General features: G+C 26.9%; 2 protein-coding genes across 3 annotated transcripts; both read left to right on the top strand.

The window, feature by feature from the left end:
• Positions 1-268: 268 nt before the first annotated feature.
• On the top strand, positions 269-6102 carry LOC132935264 (golgin subfamily A member 6-like protein 22). Of its 2 annotated transcripts, none has more exons than XM_061001750.1 (9): positions 269-2006; positions 2082-2314; positions 2381-2521; positions 2581-2746; positions 4105-4285; positions 4533-4711; positions 4777-4953; positions 5013-5225; positions 5642-6102. In XM_061001750.1, exons 1-9 carry the CDS (start codon positions 1905-1907, stop codon positions 5738-5740), a joined length of 1491 nt encoding a protein of 496 aa, XP_060857733.1. In that variant the 5' UTR covers positions 269-1904; the 3' UTR covers positions 5741-6102. The 2 variants fall into 2 exon arrangements, with proteins under 2 accessions (XP_060857733.1, XP_060857734.1); XM_061001751.1 differs by having other exon boundaries at positions 1904-2006; positions 2065-2314.
• Positions 6103-10482: 4380 nt separating this feature from the next.
• LOC132936865 (probable ATP-dependent RNA helicase ddx42) lies at positions 10483-15719 on the top strand. The gene is made up of 6 exons (XM_061003649.1): positions 10483-10802; positions 10966-11278; positions 11404-11511; positions 11859-12051; positions 14825-14911; positions 14971-15719. The coding sequence occupies exons 1-6, from the start codon at positions 10673-10675 to the stop codon at positions 15277-15279; spliced, it is 1140 nt and encodes a 379-aa protein (XP_060859632.1). The 5' UTR covers positions 10483-10672; the 3' UTR covers positions 15280-15719.
• The last annotated feature ends 5000 nt before the right edge of the window (positions 15720-20719 follow it).

Here is a 20719-nt window from a genome sequence, read left to right on the forward strand (position 1 = left end):
AGACTAACAACATAATTAGGTTGGAAATATATGTATAGTATAAATTGTAGACAGTATTATGAATTAAAGGTTTTACAACATACTATAATAATGTTGAAGAATCATTAAAAAATCAAAATTTTTAATTTTATATTTTTATTAGGTGCATAATTTCAGCATGCAATTAACCGACGAGTTTCCACTAAATTTCTGAGTAAGTGGGTACAAAAGATAAGAACGGAGACACTTGAGAAACCGTACGTTTATAGGTATCACATTTAAAAATTCTGGACAGTTAATACTACTATTTAATAGATTATAAATTCATTTTACATTAATACATTTTCTTCTACATAAACGAGAATACATTTTTAGATTACTAAGTAAATCATCTTGTCTAATTTTATAAATATTAAAATATATAAAAAAAACCAGCTTATCATTAGATATCCTACTCCCAAAGCTCTAAACTTATTAATAAATATTATGTGACAGACAGTATCTAAAGCTCTAAGTCAGTATATATTGCATCTACACGACCACCTATAGAAACTATTAAGTCAGTTTATATACTAATAAATTTGTAACTGTAGAGTTAGAGGAACTAAAACCATATTAACTATCTTCTAGAATTGGATTCAAAAAGTATGTAAGTTTTGGCTCAAAAATGTTTTCAAATAATTTAAGTAATACATTTAGGTAATAGGTAATCTAGATATCAAATAATTACGAATATTAGATTTGGACCCCGATTTAAAAACAGGATAAATGTTTTGGAAAACAGAAAACTAGTTTTCCAACTAATAAGAAAAATACCTGAAGATAAGGATAATGAAAATAGAAAATTAATTTGGTGTGTAAGGGAGTAACAACAGTTCCTAAAAATTTTCAGAGATCAAGTCATGACAGTCAATATATTTTAGAAACTCAGGCTGATTACGCAATTCAACAATTTGTTAGAATTGAAATAGCTAAGGAGGAAAACATAAAATATTATAGAACTCAGGCACGAATAATGTTAGTGCCTTAAATAATTAAAAATGCATACAAATTTAACACAAAGAACCTTAAGGCTTAAACACAGTTTAAACTCTTTTTCTAGATTCTGGGCGGAACGAGGAAGCTAGTGGTTTTACAATGGTGTTTTTTAGTTTTTTTTTTATCCTGTATACAAAATGTCTACCAGAAGGAGTGCTTCGATTTTAACATATATTATCTTATCTTTTAGAAAATTGGATCAAGATGGTACTTTAGAGAGTTCATTTTTCGATTTTCTCAATAGCTATTTAATGTCATGGAAAAAACCACCGACAAATTACGAAAACCCGCTAAAAACAATACCACCATAGAAACGAATAAAAAATTATAATATTATAATATTAATTAAACTTACAGGCTCTAATTATAAATAATATCAATATAAAATATCCAGACTGACAAACCACCTACCCTCAAAATCGTTTTTCTTATGCAATGATATTATATCATTGAATTCAAGTTTAATACAATCCATTATTCATTGGCCAACTTGTAACATACTGTACACCAGAGCGAAATCCACTTACTCGATTTTTTAATATTAAAAATGTTGGTAGTAAAATGTTTTTTTAAGCTTCTGATTTTAAAAGATAAAATCATATATACATTTTTAAAGTGATAATAAAAAGTAATATTGATAATAGATTAAGGCTTTTCTTGACTCAAACTACAATACCAAAGGGGTGTTTTAAAGTTAACGCATAGTGCATTACGTATTTGCGTGACAAAACATGCAGGGGTTTTATTGTTATCTAGCTATGGTAACAGTTCATATATCTAACAAACAATTGAAATTGTACTTCATAAGCATTAAATAAGGATTCAAATGTATAACTTAGTTTATTAGATATTATTGTCAATTAAAACCTTATTAATATTTTATTAAAATGATTTACGGTGGAAAACCCATGAAACCCGTTCCACCGTCTAAAGCCGGTGTTTCTATACCTACGCCATTTAGAGGACCTCAAGCATATACATACGGGTTTGTAAGTATATCAATACTTTCTTAATAGAAAATATTATACTGTAGAATTAATTTGATAGATATTTATAAATATTAGTTAGCTAAACAACCGGGAAATGATTACAAAATTCGACTTCGTGACATAGAACGAATGCGTACAGAAAGGTTTAGAATACAAAATGAAAATGATTTTAAAAATATATTAAGAGAAGCTCAGCATAAAGAAATGATTGACATGTCAGATAAGAAGTGTTTATACAATCAGATAAAAAGAATGGTTGAATGTGGAATGAAAGCTAATGAACATTTATTTATAGAAGAATGTCCTAAGTATGAACATCTGTTTTCAACTTGAATAATACATTAACAATTATTACTACTCATATTGTATACTAGGCCGGAATTAAAATTAGAAAAGGAACCAGAAACCCCAAAAATTGTCCAAGAAGATTTAATAGAAAAGGCAAGAAAGATTAAAGAAAAAAGTGACGAAGAAGAACGAAAATTAGTGGAAGAAAAACGTTTACAAATGTTCATGTAAGCATAAAACAAAAAAATTATTAAAAACTATTATATATTGTAAATTATTTTTTTAGAGTAAACTCTGAAGAATTGAGATTTGCTGCAATGGAAAAACGTAAAAATGATATAGCTCATATAAACTATAAAATTATTCAAGAAAATGATAAATTCATTAAAGAACAAAAAATTAAGATGAGAGAATTGGCTAATATTGAAAATGCAGAAATATTTAAAAAGCAGGTAAATCCAATATTTTGTATGTGTTATTGGTAGAGTAAATTGAATAGATGTTAAAGTTATATGAACAATATGGCTTACATGTTATTTAATATTATAAATATATAATAATAATACATTAAAATATATTCAGTATTTCGATGAAAAGTTATCAAGTATTTAGTATTTACAATAATATAATGTTAAAATAATTTAGTTACTTTATAATTTATATCTTATTTAAAAACCAAATTGAACGCAAACAAATTTCAAATTAGAGATTATAGTACCTACATTTAATAATTATAATAATTTTTCAAGGATAGTACCTATACCTATTTATTATTAGGTACTTATTACTTATAACTTATAAGTAAGGCCGACACTTGTATGCATTTGCATATTTTTATTGGTTAATAAAAAAAAGCTAGTTTATACCAAAATTTGTTTCATAACTTCACAATGCTGTATACGAAATTTTATTTTGTATATCTTTGCATATTATGGTATTTTCGCATTTTCAGAGCATAATTTAGGATTTAGTACATTTTTGAAGCATATTTAGGATTTTTAAGACTCAAAGAATCGAGAATCATAAAATGTTAATAAAAATTTTTATTTGTTTCTCTTATTTAGGTTATAATGGGTAATTCAACTTATTAATAAAAATATGTAAGGTTAGTTACTAATCTCAGTCGCTAGATAACATGGTTATTGGTTATAAGTTATAACAATTATTGATAGTTATTAGAATTAGATGGTATATTGGTCTGATAACCATCACGAGTGAGTTAGGTACACGACTAATTTCATAATACCGCACAATGCACTACAGCCACAACATGAACTAAGCTATTTACATTTTAATATTTAATTGATAATTAATTAATTATTTCTATAAATATGTTTTACCAAATTAGTAAGCCAAATCATGTGCCAAAAACAGAGTAGTAACAATGTTTTGTTAAATGTACGATTTCCGTTTACAACAATTATTCACTGGATATCGTTTTTATTTAACTTCAAATCTTGTCTGTTTGTCCGGATGTTTGTCAGTGCGATTTCTCGACAACAGCTAAACATACAAGAATAAACTTGGTATATTCTGGACCCGGTTGATCTCTAGTTTTGCATGAAGAAAAGCTTTTTCTAAAATATGATTTGGTTGAATTTCAGAAGACAGTCTAAAATAAAATGTAATAAATAAATACGAAATTGTTATAGTAGGTTTTTTGGAGATAATTTAAATTTATTAACGTAACTTTTTTTAAAACTCAACATCCAAGAAATATTTTTTTTTAAAATAGGTACCCAATTAAATAACAATTTGAAATTCGTTTCTAACCTAAAATACTATTACAGCATAAAATCTGTTTATCTAGACTCTTGAAAAAGAAGAGGAAAAGCGTAAACTTTTAGAGAAAAAACAACAGTTTCGAAAGGAATTGTTTGAGCAAGTACAACAAAAAGAATTAATACTAGAACAACAAAAAGTGTTAAAAGCGATCGAATGCAATGACATTAAAAAATTGAACGAAAAGTTAAATGAAGAAGAACAATTTGGTAAGTATGAAACTACTCAATAAGCATTATCATGAAGTATTATTGGTATTAGTTAGTATATATAGCTATTCGATTTATATTGATTAAGTATTTTAGTTTGAATATTTTCAGTAAATGTATGGATAAAAATAAATATTTAAAAATATTTAATTTGTCATCAATACCTAAATGATAATTATTAATTAGAATAAAAACGGATAAATTGATATGATTCATACTTGCATATCAAATGTTAATTTTATTATAGAAAAATTGGAACGTAAAAAAAAACAGTTACAGACAAAACAAGACATAGCACTATTCACCAAAGAAAGAGCGAATTTGTTTTCAAAAATGAATGAGGCGACAGCAATGTTTGATGAAACATTCAAGATCACAATGAAACAAAATTTAAAGGATGATTCAGCAGACGAAATTGAAGCAAAGGTTTCCACAACAATTTAAGTTTATGTTTATAAAATACAAATTTAATACATTTTTAAATATTATAGCTTCAGTTGAAACGTGAAAACGATTTGTTTAAAGAACATCAAGCAATTATTAAAGAAGAACGCAAAAAGCAAAGTGATGAAATATCAAAAACCATAATGAAACAAATAAATGAAATTGAAGAGCTTAAACTATCTATCGAACGTGAAAATACTGAAGCACGACGAAAGAGAATGAAGGTGTGAACACACAAAGCTTATTTAAAATATAGGCATTACAATTGTTCTTATGTCCATAGGAGGGTCATAATGTTTTAATGGAACAGTTAAAATCACGTAAGATACTTTTAGAAGAACAAAAAGAATTGAAACGTGAAATGTTTAAGCAGTCGATAAAAGAATACGAAGACTACATAAAAGAGGAAAAACTACAGTGGGAAAATAAAAAACAATACAAATGGCAGTTTAGAAAAGACCTCAACGACCAAATTAAGTCCAGTAAAGAATTAATCGTAAGTGCTCAGTATTCTAAAATGCGGTTTATATATTATATAGGTATACAATACAATGATATAATATTTTTTACCAATGTACCAATCACAACATGTCAATATCACGTGGTCGGTGTATAATATACACATATAACTATATTATTAACTTTTAATTCGTTACATAATATTAAACTTATGAAAAATTAATAGTTTTGGTATCTGAAATTAAACATGTTGTGGCGTATTATCGTGTTTGTTTACACACAATTTTTACCGAGTGGAATTGCAAAATCCAGATCCTCAGTTAAATTTTGGAATTTTCAGTTGTAACTCAAAATTATAATATTTTACTTAATTAGATAAATATTCTCATTCATTTACATATAAGATTTATTTAATTTAATTTAATTTATGTAATAAATTATTTTACTGTTTAGGAAAAACAAAGACAAATCGATTTGGAAAATCATCAAAAACTCATGATGGAATTAGCCGAACAAGAAAAATTACTAAAAAAACTATTATCTGAATTGTGAGCATACATGTAATAAGACCTTTTCATGTACACCTGCTCATATTATCTATTGAACTAAGATTTTTATAATTTTATAATATCACGATTCACGATGGAACTGTTTAGTTGATCTTTTTCTTCATATTAATGTTTATTACCTACTTAAGTACCTATCTGTATTGTAGTGGGTTTCCTAATTTTTAGTGTTTATCTTTTAAATTAATACGAATTTATATTTACTCTAAATGAATATACGGTTTTCATTGTATAAGTGCATTATGCCATTATTATAGATTTCATAAAATTGTATCCATATTAAATATTTGTATATATGAATTCAATGTAGGCTGCTGTAGTACATAAAGAGAATAATATCCAACTAACTGTAGGTGTACAAAGTTTCTATAATAAATACTATTTTAATTTTTAAGAACATTAACTATTTCAGTAGTTTTTAATTATAAATATTAAATATATAACAACTCTGAAAATTGTGAATACAAGATTAAAATGCGCGTAGTAACTTCTCCACGAGGGGAAATCTGGGTAAGACGAGGACTACAGGTGAGATGGGACATCGTTGTATCTCGAAAATTATTGAGCTTTTTGAAAAAAAATTTCAACAAAAAATATAGTATGTTGGTTATATTGTAATAATATTGTTTAATATCAACAAATAATTCAAGTGATACGACGGTGCTTTGAATTGAACGGAAATATTCGATGTAATATTTTGCGAACATCAAATAATGAATAAGTAATTAAATAATTGTTGATTCTTAATTACTCTTGTATAACTTTTAATGACTATAGTCTTGTTAGGTTTCAATTAATACGACTTAGGTAGAGTTAATCCTTATTTTAAGAATAATAAACACGTTCAATTAAAATATTACTGGTATATATATATATATGGTAGGTACTATTTGTGGTAAAACGGGAAAAATATAATGGTGCAAGATGAACCATGTCCCTTGTTTTAATTTTAATAACATGGTTATTATTTATATTTAAGTATTAACACTAATATATTATTTTAAATTTGAATAGTTTAAAATTAATAATTGTCATGACACAGACTGTTAGTGTGCACATTCAACTGTAAAGATTAAACAGAATGTTCAAAGAATATTGAAGAATCATAGAATACAATATATTCAATATAGACGTATAAAATATGTATTATTACTAATTTACATTATAAAGATTAAATAATTACATTTTACAGTGATGAATGATGCGTGAATGCGTGATGAGTGACGATAGTAAATTACTAATTAATAATTTGTAACAGTACACTATAATATAGTAGGTACCCAACTGGTAATACAATATTATCATTTTCAGTGGCATAGTTGGAAACTGTGGCCCTATCACGAATAATAACATTAATAACAAGTACTTAAAAAAATTAAATCGTAATCATAAATCAAATATTCAAATACATTACTTTCTAGACTTCTAGAGACTATAATGTTACAAATTTATTACTATAATATACCCATGTCAATACAGCATACATTATAATTATAATAAGAAACTTGAAACAAAAATACCCAAGGCGGACAACTATAAATAAGTACATATTAATTGTATAATGTATTATCAATCAACTAGGTAGGTGGGTAAATAATTATTATGATAGTAAATATTTATAAGGATCATAACTAGTTGTTATACATTTTCAATCCTTAGCAATGAAAATTTAACATTTTATCAATTTTTAACAACAAAATAATTTGAAAATTTTCGACATTTTGTCAAAATGCGAACTTTAAATACTCAAAAATAATCGTACATAATATTTATTTTTAATATTTCTCAATTGCCATTATAACAACACTTATGAGGAAACCTTGTAATAAATGTTCAAGCATTTCAAAATTCTAACTTCAGGCGCTCATAAAAAATATTGTGCTACTACACTCGAATTTTTTTGAATTTCCACTGACAACAACTTATAAGGAATCTTGTATTAAACTTTCAAGTTTTTTACCAAGTGAACAATTTTTTCATAGAAAATATACAAAAAACAAAAATAAAAATTGTAAATTTCTTATATCTATAATATAATATAAGTGGATTACTGAATGGATGGTATTAAATTTGAATTCAATGATATAACATCATTGTAAACAAAAAACGATTCTGAGAGGAGACGGTTTGTCAGTCTAGGATATTTTATATTATAATTATATTGTTATGACTTATAGATGACAGGCCATAGTTTAACTATATAAAAAAAAATTAATATTTGTAATAGGCACTGCGTGTGTAGTCAAGTAGCGTTGCGCGCAAGCACATAAACGTAAAATCAAAAACTTTGGAAGGCTAACATCTAAAATAATAGTTTCCGGTAAAAAAAAATTACACAATCGTTTTAAGCATATAAAAACAAGTCGTTTGAAATTAAAATTGAAAATTGTGAGAGGGTTGATAAAGTGCATTTTTGCCCGATAGACATATATTGTATTGTGGAAAATAAACTTATTTTACGCTTTTTATTGTACGCTTCAGTTGATTTAATATTTGAATTCAAATTTAATACCCACTTGTAAAATACTTTACAGCAGAGCGACATCCACTTACCTACCTTTTTTCAATTAATTTTATAATAATTAATTCACAATAAAATGTAAATAGTAAATACAAACCACAGATAATGTATTATCTATTTATCTATGATACAAACGTATAATAGTAATGATAACACGATCCTCCGATCTGCCGCATTTGCCTCGTCTACATTCACTTTCCCATCAAACAAGATACTGTTAAAGAAAATCTAAGCATTTTTACTGCCCCAAAAGGTGATGACAGGCACAAAAATAAAAATGAATAAATAAAAAACACACATCCTTGTAAAATCAATACATTCATTCCTCCATTCAGAATTTATAATATTAAAACATTTTGAAAGTTTTATGATTTATAGAAAATGCTATTATGAACAATGAACATTCAGCAACATTTAATGTACCCTACAGTTATTTTTTTAGAGTTACACCTTACACCAAAAATGAAGTTCGAATTTGTCCTAAAAATAAACGCACATCATTGTAAATTGTAAAATCAATATATTTATCGCTCCATTTAAAATCCAAAATTTAAACATTTTCAAACGCAATAATGTAAAAAGACTTAACTAACTCAAAAGCTCAATAACTTTACAATGTTATAGATTATACACTTTTAGTCAAGTTTTCTTAACATATTATAATATATTATTATGTTTTTGGGCTAAATACAACTTTTTATTTTCTAACCGATTATTTTTTGTCTAGCGCTTTGTTTATCTCCATAAAAACGCAAATTAATAAAAAAACATATAATATTTATTAAAAATCAATCTATAATTTTTAATTCATAAATTTCTAACAAAATGCTACGAGATAATTTTCAACTGCACTATACCCAAAAGGTCAAAAACGCATATATCTACGGTTCCTCAATTTTCCTTGCAGAGGAAAAATATCTATAAGAAAAATAGTGGGTAGATGCTACATCAGTATAATGCTAAACGCACAGTTTATCTCACTTATAATTCTGTCTTCTGCACTCTAAGTTTTTTCATAATACTAAGTACATGTACCGTCCATAGCCTCATACAGAATTTTCTTATAACTGTTTATATACGAGCATACGAATAAATTTCAAGGACTAAGGAGTCCAATAATGAATAATCAAAGGATCAGCACAAGTCAAATTAAATGTTATATAGGTACGAATAAATTACGAGTAGCTACTATGACACTATGTTATTATTGTTATAGTAAATACTAAATTACTTTTATTACTTCTAATATTATTCATTACTTCTATAATACACCTACTGGCCAGTGGCCATTCGCTACTGCCTACTGATCATAGTTCCTAAATTATAATATTACAATATTAGGTATATTTACCGATATTATAATGAATTTGTGCCCTCCCCCTTCCTAGTAGCCTCTTTTGAAATTTCGAATCAGAATTGCGTACGGGAGATAAAGATTATAAGAATCATAAATTCATAATAGAATAACAACCGAATTGCATGCGGGATTTATTTTTGATGCGTTCAAGTTGTTTGCGGCAATGTGGCATTAATATTTAATAATAACATATCACGGGTTTTTTGGCATTATCGTAGGTAAATATAATATCGCAAAATCGCAATATCGCATCATAATCGCATAATATTATCATAATTATTTTTAAAGTAGGTATTTTTACTCTATATAACCAAAATTGAGTGGTTTATACTCAGACTGCGTAAACGTGGTTAGGCACCTTATACATATTATTACTTATTTACCTGCTATATACGATACAAATATATTACGTGTACGTATTTAGCCTCATTAGTTAAACTTACTGTTAGTGTGTTAGTCCTAGCCACTCCTAGGTCTGAAAAAGAGGAAATTTCAAATTTCACTATATTATTGAATAATGAAAATTATTAAAAATATTCAATAATGTTCACCGATGTTCGACGATTTTGAAAACCGATCGATAGACATATTATTATACAAGATTTTCAAGGTAGAAATATTGTAGTGTATCGGAATCATAGAGCATAGTTATATGAAAACATATATCATGTATGTTATATTGTTAAGTAAGTAATAAGTAATATATTTAATAGTAATACCTATTATGTTTATAAATTGTGATCAAAACATTCAAAACTGACATTAGATTATAGAAAATTCGAAAGTTCAAGAAGACGTAAAGAGTGCGATACATGCATAAACGTAGCGGTAAGACTGTATAATATTATTGTCGTCAATCGTTATCAAACGGTCGTTAGTTTTAAATTGATAATAGTCTCCGAACAAAAATCAAAATAGTATCACGTTTTTACCACTTAGTAGGTACTAGGCATGTACTTTTCCCCATAATTGTACAGCAAATGGCGTTTTGAACTCTATTGTTTATTTCATAAATAAAAGAATAGGCTCTCGCCGTAAATATGTCTAGAAAGGTATGCAAATTTTATTTGCAAGGAAATTGTTATTACGGCTCTTCGTGTCGGTTCTCGCATGAAGAACCACATCGCTCTAACAACCAATATGACTATGAAAATCAATCAAGGAATAATAGTAAGTTTATACCTATACTAATTAATATCTTAAGCACGGTTCGGTTAAAAATACTAAAAAGGTTTCATGCACCTTATCAATTGATTACAATATAATATATTACATACCTATATTTTATTGAATTTTCTTACATTGTTCTTATTATTTATATTTCAATTTTTAGGGAGTTCAAACAAAAGTTATTATGATACTGATAATGGCAGAGATTATAATGATTATTACGAGCATGGACAGAACTACGAATCTAGAAAAAACACAAACTACAATTATAAAAATGATTATAACAGCAGGAATAATTATCATAATCAAAGAAATGATTACGAAGAAGATTACGATTCAAATAATCATTATGGAAACCAAGCTCAAAGACAGCGCAATGTAAAAAATTATTATAAAGAAGATGACAAAAGTCAGGGTAGAAAATATAATCATGAATATGTTTATGATACAAACAAAGTGGAAGCCAGTTCATATAGGTACTTGCTTGAATTTTAAATATGACATATTATTCTGATATTCATTTTCTTTATTATAATTGACGTATCTTAATTTTCTTGATTATAATCAAAACACTTGTATTTGTATTACTTAATCTTTTTAGGTATAAGAATTCATATGATCAAGAACAAATACATAGGCCCCATGTCCATAATGTTAATGACAGAGTTGATGATAAAAGAAATGTTTTGAAGCATTATGAAAATGAAATGTAAGTAGTACTTCATTTCAAATAGAGAATAAATATTAGTTAAATATTTAAAAAATAATTAATAATTAAATCCTCATCCTTATAATATATTATATATAAGAACATGCCATTTTTATGTACCGCGTTTCTGACAACAAAATTGAAGTTTTTATGATTTTTTTCATCAAGTATATCCAATTACGTAGTGTCCTTACAGTACTTTTTATCCATTTTTTGTCTGGTAAGAGAAGAGTACACATTGTTTTTCAGTGAAGCGTTTTAATGATTTTATGAATATTTATTTTTAAATTTTTTTACAAGCAAACCTGGTTTTTCAACAAGTATTATGATAAATAATTTTTTTTCAGTAAAACTTACCAACGACATGTACAACAACTATCAATGACCAATATTTGGCCATTCACATGTTTCCACCCTATTGGACATCAATTTGCTATTCAACCAGTTGGTAGCTTAAACTTGATTGATGTATCATTTGAAGAAATTAGATGTGATTATTACATGACTAAGAATATTAGTGCCAATCCTGGTTTGATTCATGTAAGTTACAACTAATATATAAAAGTATATTTTTATATCAGACATAACAAATTGTTTTACTAATTCCAATATGAACAAATATTGTTTAAATGTATACTATTTTAATACATGTTATGTTTATTTGTCAATTTATTGTACTTACCGATTTTACAAAATAGTGTCTTGACAGTGGCCAGATCTGTGAACTTGAAAAATAATTTTAAAAAAAAAATAAGGATGTTTAGGTATTGATAAACCGATTTTGTTATTTTGTTGCTATTTAGAAATCAATAATCGTAATTCGTAGATACTTGAAATTTTTACCAATTGTATTTGCATTACAATGATATAATTTTTGTAAATATTGCACTATTTAGAGGGATTTAAAATTTTTATATATACTTTACAATACAATGTTAAACTGAAGTGACATTTCATGAAAAAAGATTTGTGGCAACAACATATTATAAATAATCCAAAAAGAAATTTGTAGGAGTTCTTTTTAGATTAATATATATTTATAACAATTAAATTTATCAAAAAAAAATTGTTTAAATTTAATAAACAAAATAGGTATTATATGAATATAATTTTATGATTGCCAGTTTTTCTACTTGTAATAACTGATTAAAATATTTGAATCCAAACAAAGCCAAATTCATAAAAATTAAAAAAAATTAATTGTGTTTCGTTTAAAGTACCTAATTAAGTGAATTTTTTTATGAGGGGCTCAAATCTGTTGCATAAGTGCATGAAATGTGTTTATACCAATCTCACTAAAATTATTTATAGTTATACTCAAAATAGAGTTTGCCCTAAAAATTATATAAGTTAAGCCCACCCATGTATGTATTTTCATAAATATTTTTATTTTTTTTGTTTGTGGTATCGAGAACCGGAGGGGGCTGTGTTAGCATTACGTCCCCTCAATAGCAATACGCCCCCTCGCATAAATATTTTTTAACAGCAAATTTGATTTAGACATTTACCCAAAGAAATTAAATGTTTTAGTTCACTTAAAAGTAATTGATTACAATTTGATGACATTTTGGTAATCCATAGTAATATTTATCTAGTTACTTACGGATTCTTTGTTACTGATGTATTGTGCACATATAATTGTAGAGTATAATACTTGAAGGCAGTATTGTGATGGATTGTGATGGACCTTTTTTGACTCATCGCACCCTAAAGTATTTTCTAAAAATCCAGAGACACTGTAGTAGTGTATTGTGATGTGTTTATATTTCTATTTTATAACTTTGATTTTCTTTAGCTAGGTATAAACACAATAGGTTTTATATTATGATCTGTGTCATTACTAAAAATTAATTATTCCAATATCGGTTGGTCCCATGCTTTATCTTAAACACAGTTTTACGCTTTATATACAAAGTAAAATATTTATTAGAGAAGAAAAATATAGAATTTTCCTAAGGAGAAATAATAAATAAAGAATATTATTATGTAATTTATTACTAGGCTGCATGTTATAATATAAATAATATACTTAACTAACTGAATATTCAGACTTCGTCTGTGTGCAGTTTTTTTGTGGTAAATCCTATCTAGGTGTGTCACGGTTTGAGAATATCTCAATCTTAGTCTACCTCAGTTAAAGTACAAATCAACATTATTGTACCTAGCTTTGAGAAATAATTTGGCTTAGATGAGCAACCGCAAGTCTCTCATTGGATTTAGCCCTTATTATATTTCTTAACGTGGTTCAAACTTCTTATACTGGGTTGTTTGAACAATCACTAAATATTTAACAAATCAATAGTGAGCTAATGGTCCATTAAATATGATTTAGTGGCCCATAATTTATCTACTAAATTTTATTAGACCATTAAATCAATACATTTTTTCATGCAACTCAGCATTTTTCTCTAAACTTTTCTGACATCTCTAAAAACAATCCCTGGGATTTTCGTCTAATTCAATTGAGCAGTTTTGAGTACATACATTTGGTTATAGAATATAGTTTCTTTATTTGAGGCGATATTAATGCAGCTTGTACCTGATCTGCCTGAGTAACCAATGACAACCATTTGTATACAAAAAAAAAAATACAAATTTCTACTATTCCTATTATAATCTTAATTCTTCAACCAATGGCAACCAATTATAAACAACAAAAAAAGTTTAAATTTCCACCGTGAATCTCAAGTCTCTGTTTGAGCACAACTTTATAATTTGAATATCAGAAAATCCTTTCTTATTGCACATGGAGATCATTAAAGAAACCTCTGTTTCCTAACCCCAAATTTCAAGCTTGTAAGTTTTGAAGTTATTGAAACGTACCAATGAATGAGTGAGTGTGTGAGTTTTATTTGGCTTTATATATTATCATGGTTGAAATATATAAGGTTATTGCATATATACTCCTTCTCAATAAAATATTTGATGATAAAAATAAAAATTGCAGCGTAAAGGGTAAAGGGAGCTAATAATAATCAAATATGTTTATGCGCAGAATTTTGAATTTGTAAGCTTTTGTCAGCGTATTTTTGATGATAAGAAAAATTAATATTTGTAATAACTCTTTCCACAGCCAATTTGTTCTGATGATAACAATTCGAGTCAATATGCTATAACCTATATATTTCAACCATGATGTATAATATATATATAAATGGTGGTCAATCACCAGATACTTAAAATGTTTAATGCCTAGTTGTAAAAGGTTGACAACCCTTGAGCTAGAGGGCCTATAATTTATAAACTGTTCAGGGCCTCATAAATCATAGCACTGCATAGTATTTTAATTTTGAATACTCTGTTTATGGTTTAGAAACAAACGATTGATGACCTATTGTTAAAAGCACAAAAGCAGAAAGAAGATATTTTAAGATTTGAGAACCATGTACAAGATGATATAGTGAGTATATGAATTTTAATTTAATGTTATCATATAAATTACTTTTTTATGTTCTTCAGATATCAACATTTGAAAAATGTGAAAAATCAAAAGTTTCTTCCCAGTTTGAAAACTTTATACAGATGGACCAAAACAGTTACTGGGATATGTCTATCAGGTCTTTGAAAACACCCGGAAATAAAAAAAGCGAATTGGAGTCATTTAGTTTTGTTTCCACAAAAAACAATAAGAATACTAAGAACGAGTCACAATTGAAGATACTCATGCAAACCGAAGTATATGGTAAAATAGACAATGAAGCATTTGCTCAAGACAATTTTACCGATTTTATACCTATTATGCCTCCACCCAGAAAGTACTGTGTATAGTGTTTTTTCAAAAATAAATTAATGATTAAGATAAAAAATATTTTTAAATTTGTAAAATTAGTTAATAAGATACAAATCATAGCTTTAGATACAATAGCTGGATCATTTTTTTAAGAAATAAAATCTTAAATTTATAGCAATATAGTCTCATCTATTTTTATTTTATTTTATCCAAAATCACTTTGTATTAAATATTTTTTTGTTGTATTAAATATGATAGTTATTATTTTCTTCATATTATTTATAAAATGACCATAGTTCTGGCATTTTATAAAATGTTTTTTTTTTTTTTATCATTTACCTTATACTTATAAAAGAATATAAGTTTATATAGTTTTAATTTCAGTAACCTATTGTAATGCTAAATGCTATCAAGGTGTTATTACACTATTATAAAGAGTACATGAGAGAGTACAAAAAATAAATAATTTGTTTTAGTATGTTGTACTATTTATTGTACACAACCCTTTTACAAAAGTTTTATAATTATAATCGCATTACTCAACCTTAACTCCTGTTAATCCCATACCAATATTAGTACAAACTACAATACATGTAATAATAATAGTTATAATTTATAGTATTTATAATTTATCTTTTTAATGTTCTGTTATATTTAAAATAATTTAAACTATTTTTGCAACTAATTTATGATTTACAATTAAATAAAAAGATTGTGCCAGTTGAAATGTCCTTTATTGTACTTTGTAAGTACTCAATAAAAGTAGTTCATGATAAGTATTCAATAACAATAGTGACATTGTTCTATATTAGATTTATATCCATGAATATTTTTAGAATAAAAACACTTGTTTTTTTTATAAATTAATATGTATTTAATTAGCATTTAAAGATTCACGCGTAGGGGGCATTAGTTCATTTTCTGACTGTATTACCTAGGCATTTAAAAAGATTATATTTTCTTCTTAAATTATTTGCATTTTTCCATTACTGAAGAGTGAAGACTAAAGTATAAACTTAAAATCAAAATACTATGGAAGTTTATTACGTCCTAAAACTATTATAACTTGAAAAAACTTTTTTTAACTGAATTATAACTTATAAGTTAATTTTATTTTCTATCTCAACTTTAAACTTATCTAATTAAATTTGTATTAACTTTTAACTTAACTGAAGGCAATTTAATTGAATTAACTTAACTTGCCACAGTTATTTACTTATTTATTTTCTTAAACTTGCCCACCTTTGAGTTGGTATTATATAAATACTGGAGATTGAAGGTTATAACTTTATCCTTGTGGAATAGCGTAATTTTAAATTTCAAAATATATTTATAAATTTGCACTTGAATTGTACCTACTGTTTAATATAGTGGTTTAATACTTGAATGATTCAAAGGTATGAGTGTTTTTTCAAGTGGAATTAACAATCCTTAACAAAATATTTAATATAAATGTATTTAAACTATATACGTTACCAGTATTATAATAATCAGTTGCTTATTTAGGCCGGGGTACGTCCCAAGGTATGTCCAAGTTGTGAGGCCACATTAAATTTGAATTATATTTATGTTGAATATAATTTGATTTGAAACACGAATAAAAAATGTACAGTAGTGGCGTTTATTATATTATATATTATCTAATTATATACGTCATCGTTTTTCAAACGAGCGGATAGTTATAAAAATAAATTAGGTGTAGGTAGGTAGGTAGGTAGATAGGTATATATATTATAAAATCAATGCTTGTATAGGTACTAATTAAATGTTCGCAGTAATTGCCGTACAGCTAATATAAGAATATTATTTCTAAGGCACCCACCATCATGTTCAATATTGGCTCCATAATCTATTGATGAAAATATTGTGATAATATGTACGTCGTCGTCTCCTTACAACAATCCTTAAGCCATACACGTTCCGGTTTTCCGGAAAGGCAGTCTAACCGGCACAGATTTACCTAATTTCCGACGACGAGGACGCGTCTCCACGTACGGAGAGGTTGAACTGCGCAGTTTTTCCGCGGTAAACCCACTGGACGCACAGGCTATGGCTGCACACTCTTCGGTACAGTCATAAATGCACAGGCCAAAAGAACCGTTTTTCTATTCTTTTCCGGTCGCCTGTACAGTCCGTAACTTGCGCATACTTGTCACACACACGTAATGACACTTTCCGGAATAACTGTGCAGCATCTAGCCTCTCCGGAAAACCGAAACGTGTATGGCCTAGCTCCATAATTATTATATAAGCTCCTAAAATCACTATTTAATAATTACTTAATATTTTTATTATAATTTAATTCTCGTGGGGCCCGGTGCTGGTTTTTCAAATTTTCCGAAATTCTATACAATTTTAAAATTATATTTTATATTTTGCCACTTTAATTATAATACTTTTCCACTAATCTACTGTTCGATCCCTATTAAGGGCGTTGATATGAATCTGAAAGAAGAAGACTTAAAAAAGCCCGAAATCGTAATAATTATGAAGACATATTATTATAATGGTTGAGGTTAAAATATTGAAAAACGTAGTTTAACGGGGCCTGTAGAATATTATAGCTATTACCCACTATTAGTTAAAATAAAATTATCAAATTTGGTTGATTCTACAGAACAGTATCATTACTCCCGTAGAGCGTATTTTTGTGGACCAAATTACATTGGCACCGTGCGCCTTAAAGAAGGCATCTGTCTCTTAAGGCCCTAGGACCACAAAGTTTCTCACTACACTAGGTACACTTTTTTTGCGTATCTATGGCACTATGTCCTGGAGTAGGCCCGAAGGCCTAGTTTAGACGCCTATTTGGCAGAATTTCTAATTTGGCACCTGTAGCCTGTAGGTGTCTGCCATGTTCTGCTACACTACTGATAATACTGTATGATACCAATCTTCATCATATAAACAGGTAATTTTTAAAAAACTATATTGTCATACCTATCATTACCTAGATACCTACCTACCTATTTATTAAAATGTAAATTTAAGGTACAACAAAAATTGTGACTAGCTACATTTTAAAGTTAGGTACTTGACAATTATGTAACTGATTACAAGTTACAAATGGTACGTATCTTTAATACATGTATCCTATAGCCTATAGGTAGTTGACTACATAGGCAGGTTCTGCCCAACCTTAAATGCTGTTGACCTTTTGGTTTTATTATTAGAATCAACAGCTGAAAAAATACTCAAATACGGTATAAACTGTAAATTATATATATTTATTTATAATTTAAGTTTAAAACAATAATACCTACCGAAGGACACGAAATTAAAAATATTTCATATACCTAACAACGTATTTTACATATTAACAAATTATACATCATTTTTATACAGAAATTATATGCAATAAATCATTAATAAGAAAATTTAGATTAATTTTTAAAATAATACAAAAAGTTTCATTTTTATTATTTGCCTGACTTAAAAGTTAAAATAGGCATTTAATAGTAAAATCGCATAAAAATTTAAATTCTTTGACTATTTGCCTAGGCATTTAGTAAAATGTCCGATTCGACTATATATATGCATACGACATATACACACTTTAAATTTTAGTATTGTTGATAAACTAATAGTTATTTAACCTATATATTTTATATTATTTGTAGGAGGCATGGTCTGATGGTCACATAGAACAAGTTTTCTATTTTTAAAGAGGTGTGACCCAAAAAAGTTTGAGAAGTGCTGTTTTATAGAGTAGTTATGGATGTATAGTCCATATTGTAAAATAAATAAACCATACCATACCTTTTTTATACCTAGTGAATAATGGTAGACTAACATTTTTATAGACATGATGTAGGTACCTATCAAAAACCTAAATAATATTAAACTGTATTTGTTATTTTGAATTTTCAAGTGCACTGTGTATGTTTGTGTGCTCGATCTTAAAACTATAAAAGATTATTATCTGTACCTACTTATAGGAGGAATATAGAAAAGCCGTGCGAATAACTCAATTATTAGTTGTAACTGGTTATAAGTTACTATTTTTTCATATTTTTTACATATAAATATATAGCCGTATAAGTATAGATACAAATATACAAACATCAAATAACAGTAATTATACATTTATACACCAATATTCCTTTAAAAAATTATGATATTATAAAAACTAATAATACACTACCTGTTAGGTACTTATCTGTGTAAAACTGTAAACTTCTAATATTAGGTACTAAATACTAATATTAGAGAAAAGTGAAAATATATAAAAATAAGTAGGTAGGTACCTAACCTCTAGTCAATGTTTGAAAAAAACCAAATTTAATAATATTGATGTACCTAGGTACTAAATACTTCAATTTTTAAAAATTACAACAAAAAACTTGTTATTGTAATATAATTATTATAATATTATCTATCTATTTATCTATTTTAATTTAATATACCTATCATTTATTTAAAGCTAAAATAAAAATTATGACCAGACCAGTTACATTTTAATGTTGAATAGGAGCTTGAACATTTTGAAACTGATTACAGGTTACAAAATGCGGTGAGTTTATTAATTTAGGTTCATAATATACGTGTTTGAAAAGTAGGTAATAAAAACGATCGAAAGGATATAAAATTCAAATGGAAATATAGGATTTGAAAATAAAAATAAAACCTAAGTATTAAAAGTACCATGTTGTTTAACAATTAAATAATCAGGCTTCGTAATAATTGTCTTTTGAGTACTATTCGAGTACAACGCACTGAAATCGACATAATATCACAATAGTAGCATAATATGCTTGATAAACAATCCATTTTTTAGGTCATCTTAATACAAAATATGTAATCTATGTAGTAGATATAGCACTCCATTATTTAAAAATAGATTGATTGCCGAAAAAAACAAGCACAAATATAACTTTATTATTTATTCCTATATAAATATAGATATACCCATACTTATTAAACGTTACATAAATACTTGACACGAAGGTAGTTAAATATGTATAATCTATAAAATGTAATTCCTTCTTAGTGTATCTAACTACTTATTTATTGTTATATGTGTGATATAAAAAAAAATTGCACCGATTATAAGTACCTAGCGGCTAGCCGGTATTATAATAGATATCTATGCTTTGATAATATTTTTTCTTCTAAAAAAAAATTACATATCGTATTTGAATGTTAAAATAACACTTAAATTTAAATTTTAATTTGGATGATAAGCTTAGACTTAGCTTCTGAGTGGACCGATAAACGCGTGTTATAATTTTTTTTATGGCAGATTAAGGCAGAAGACTAGTCTTAACAGTGGAAAAAATTGATAACATTCTTTTTGGTAGAAAATAAGATCAAATTGATACTTTGAGGGGTCAAATGTAAAAAATGTGGGCAAGTGGATGTCGCTCTGCTGGACAGTGTAGATTACAAGTGGGCCACTGTATAATTTGAATTGTATTAAATGGTATTAAATTTAAATTCAATGATCTAATAATATCATTGTATACGAAAAACGAATCT

Source organism: Metopolophium dirhodum, chromosome 1 (genome assembly GCF_019925205.1).
Source record: "Metopolophium dirhodum isolate CAU chromosome 1, ASM1992520v1, whole genome shotgun sequence".
NCBI lineage: Eukaryota > Metazoa > Arthropoda > Insecta > Hemiptera > Aphididae > Metopolophium > Metopolophium dirhodum.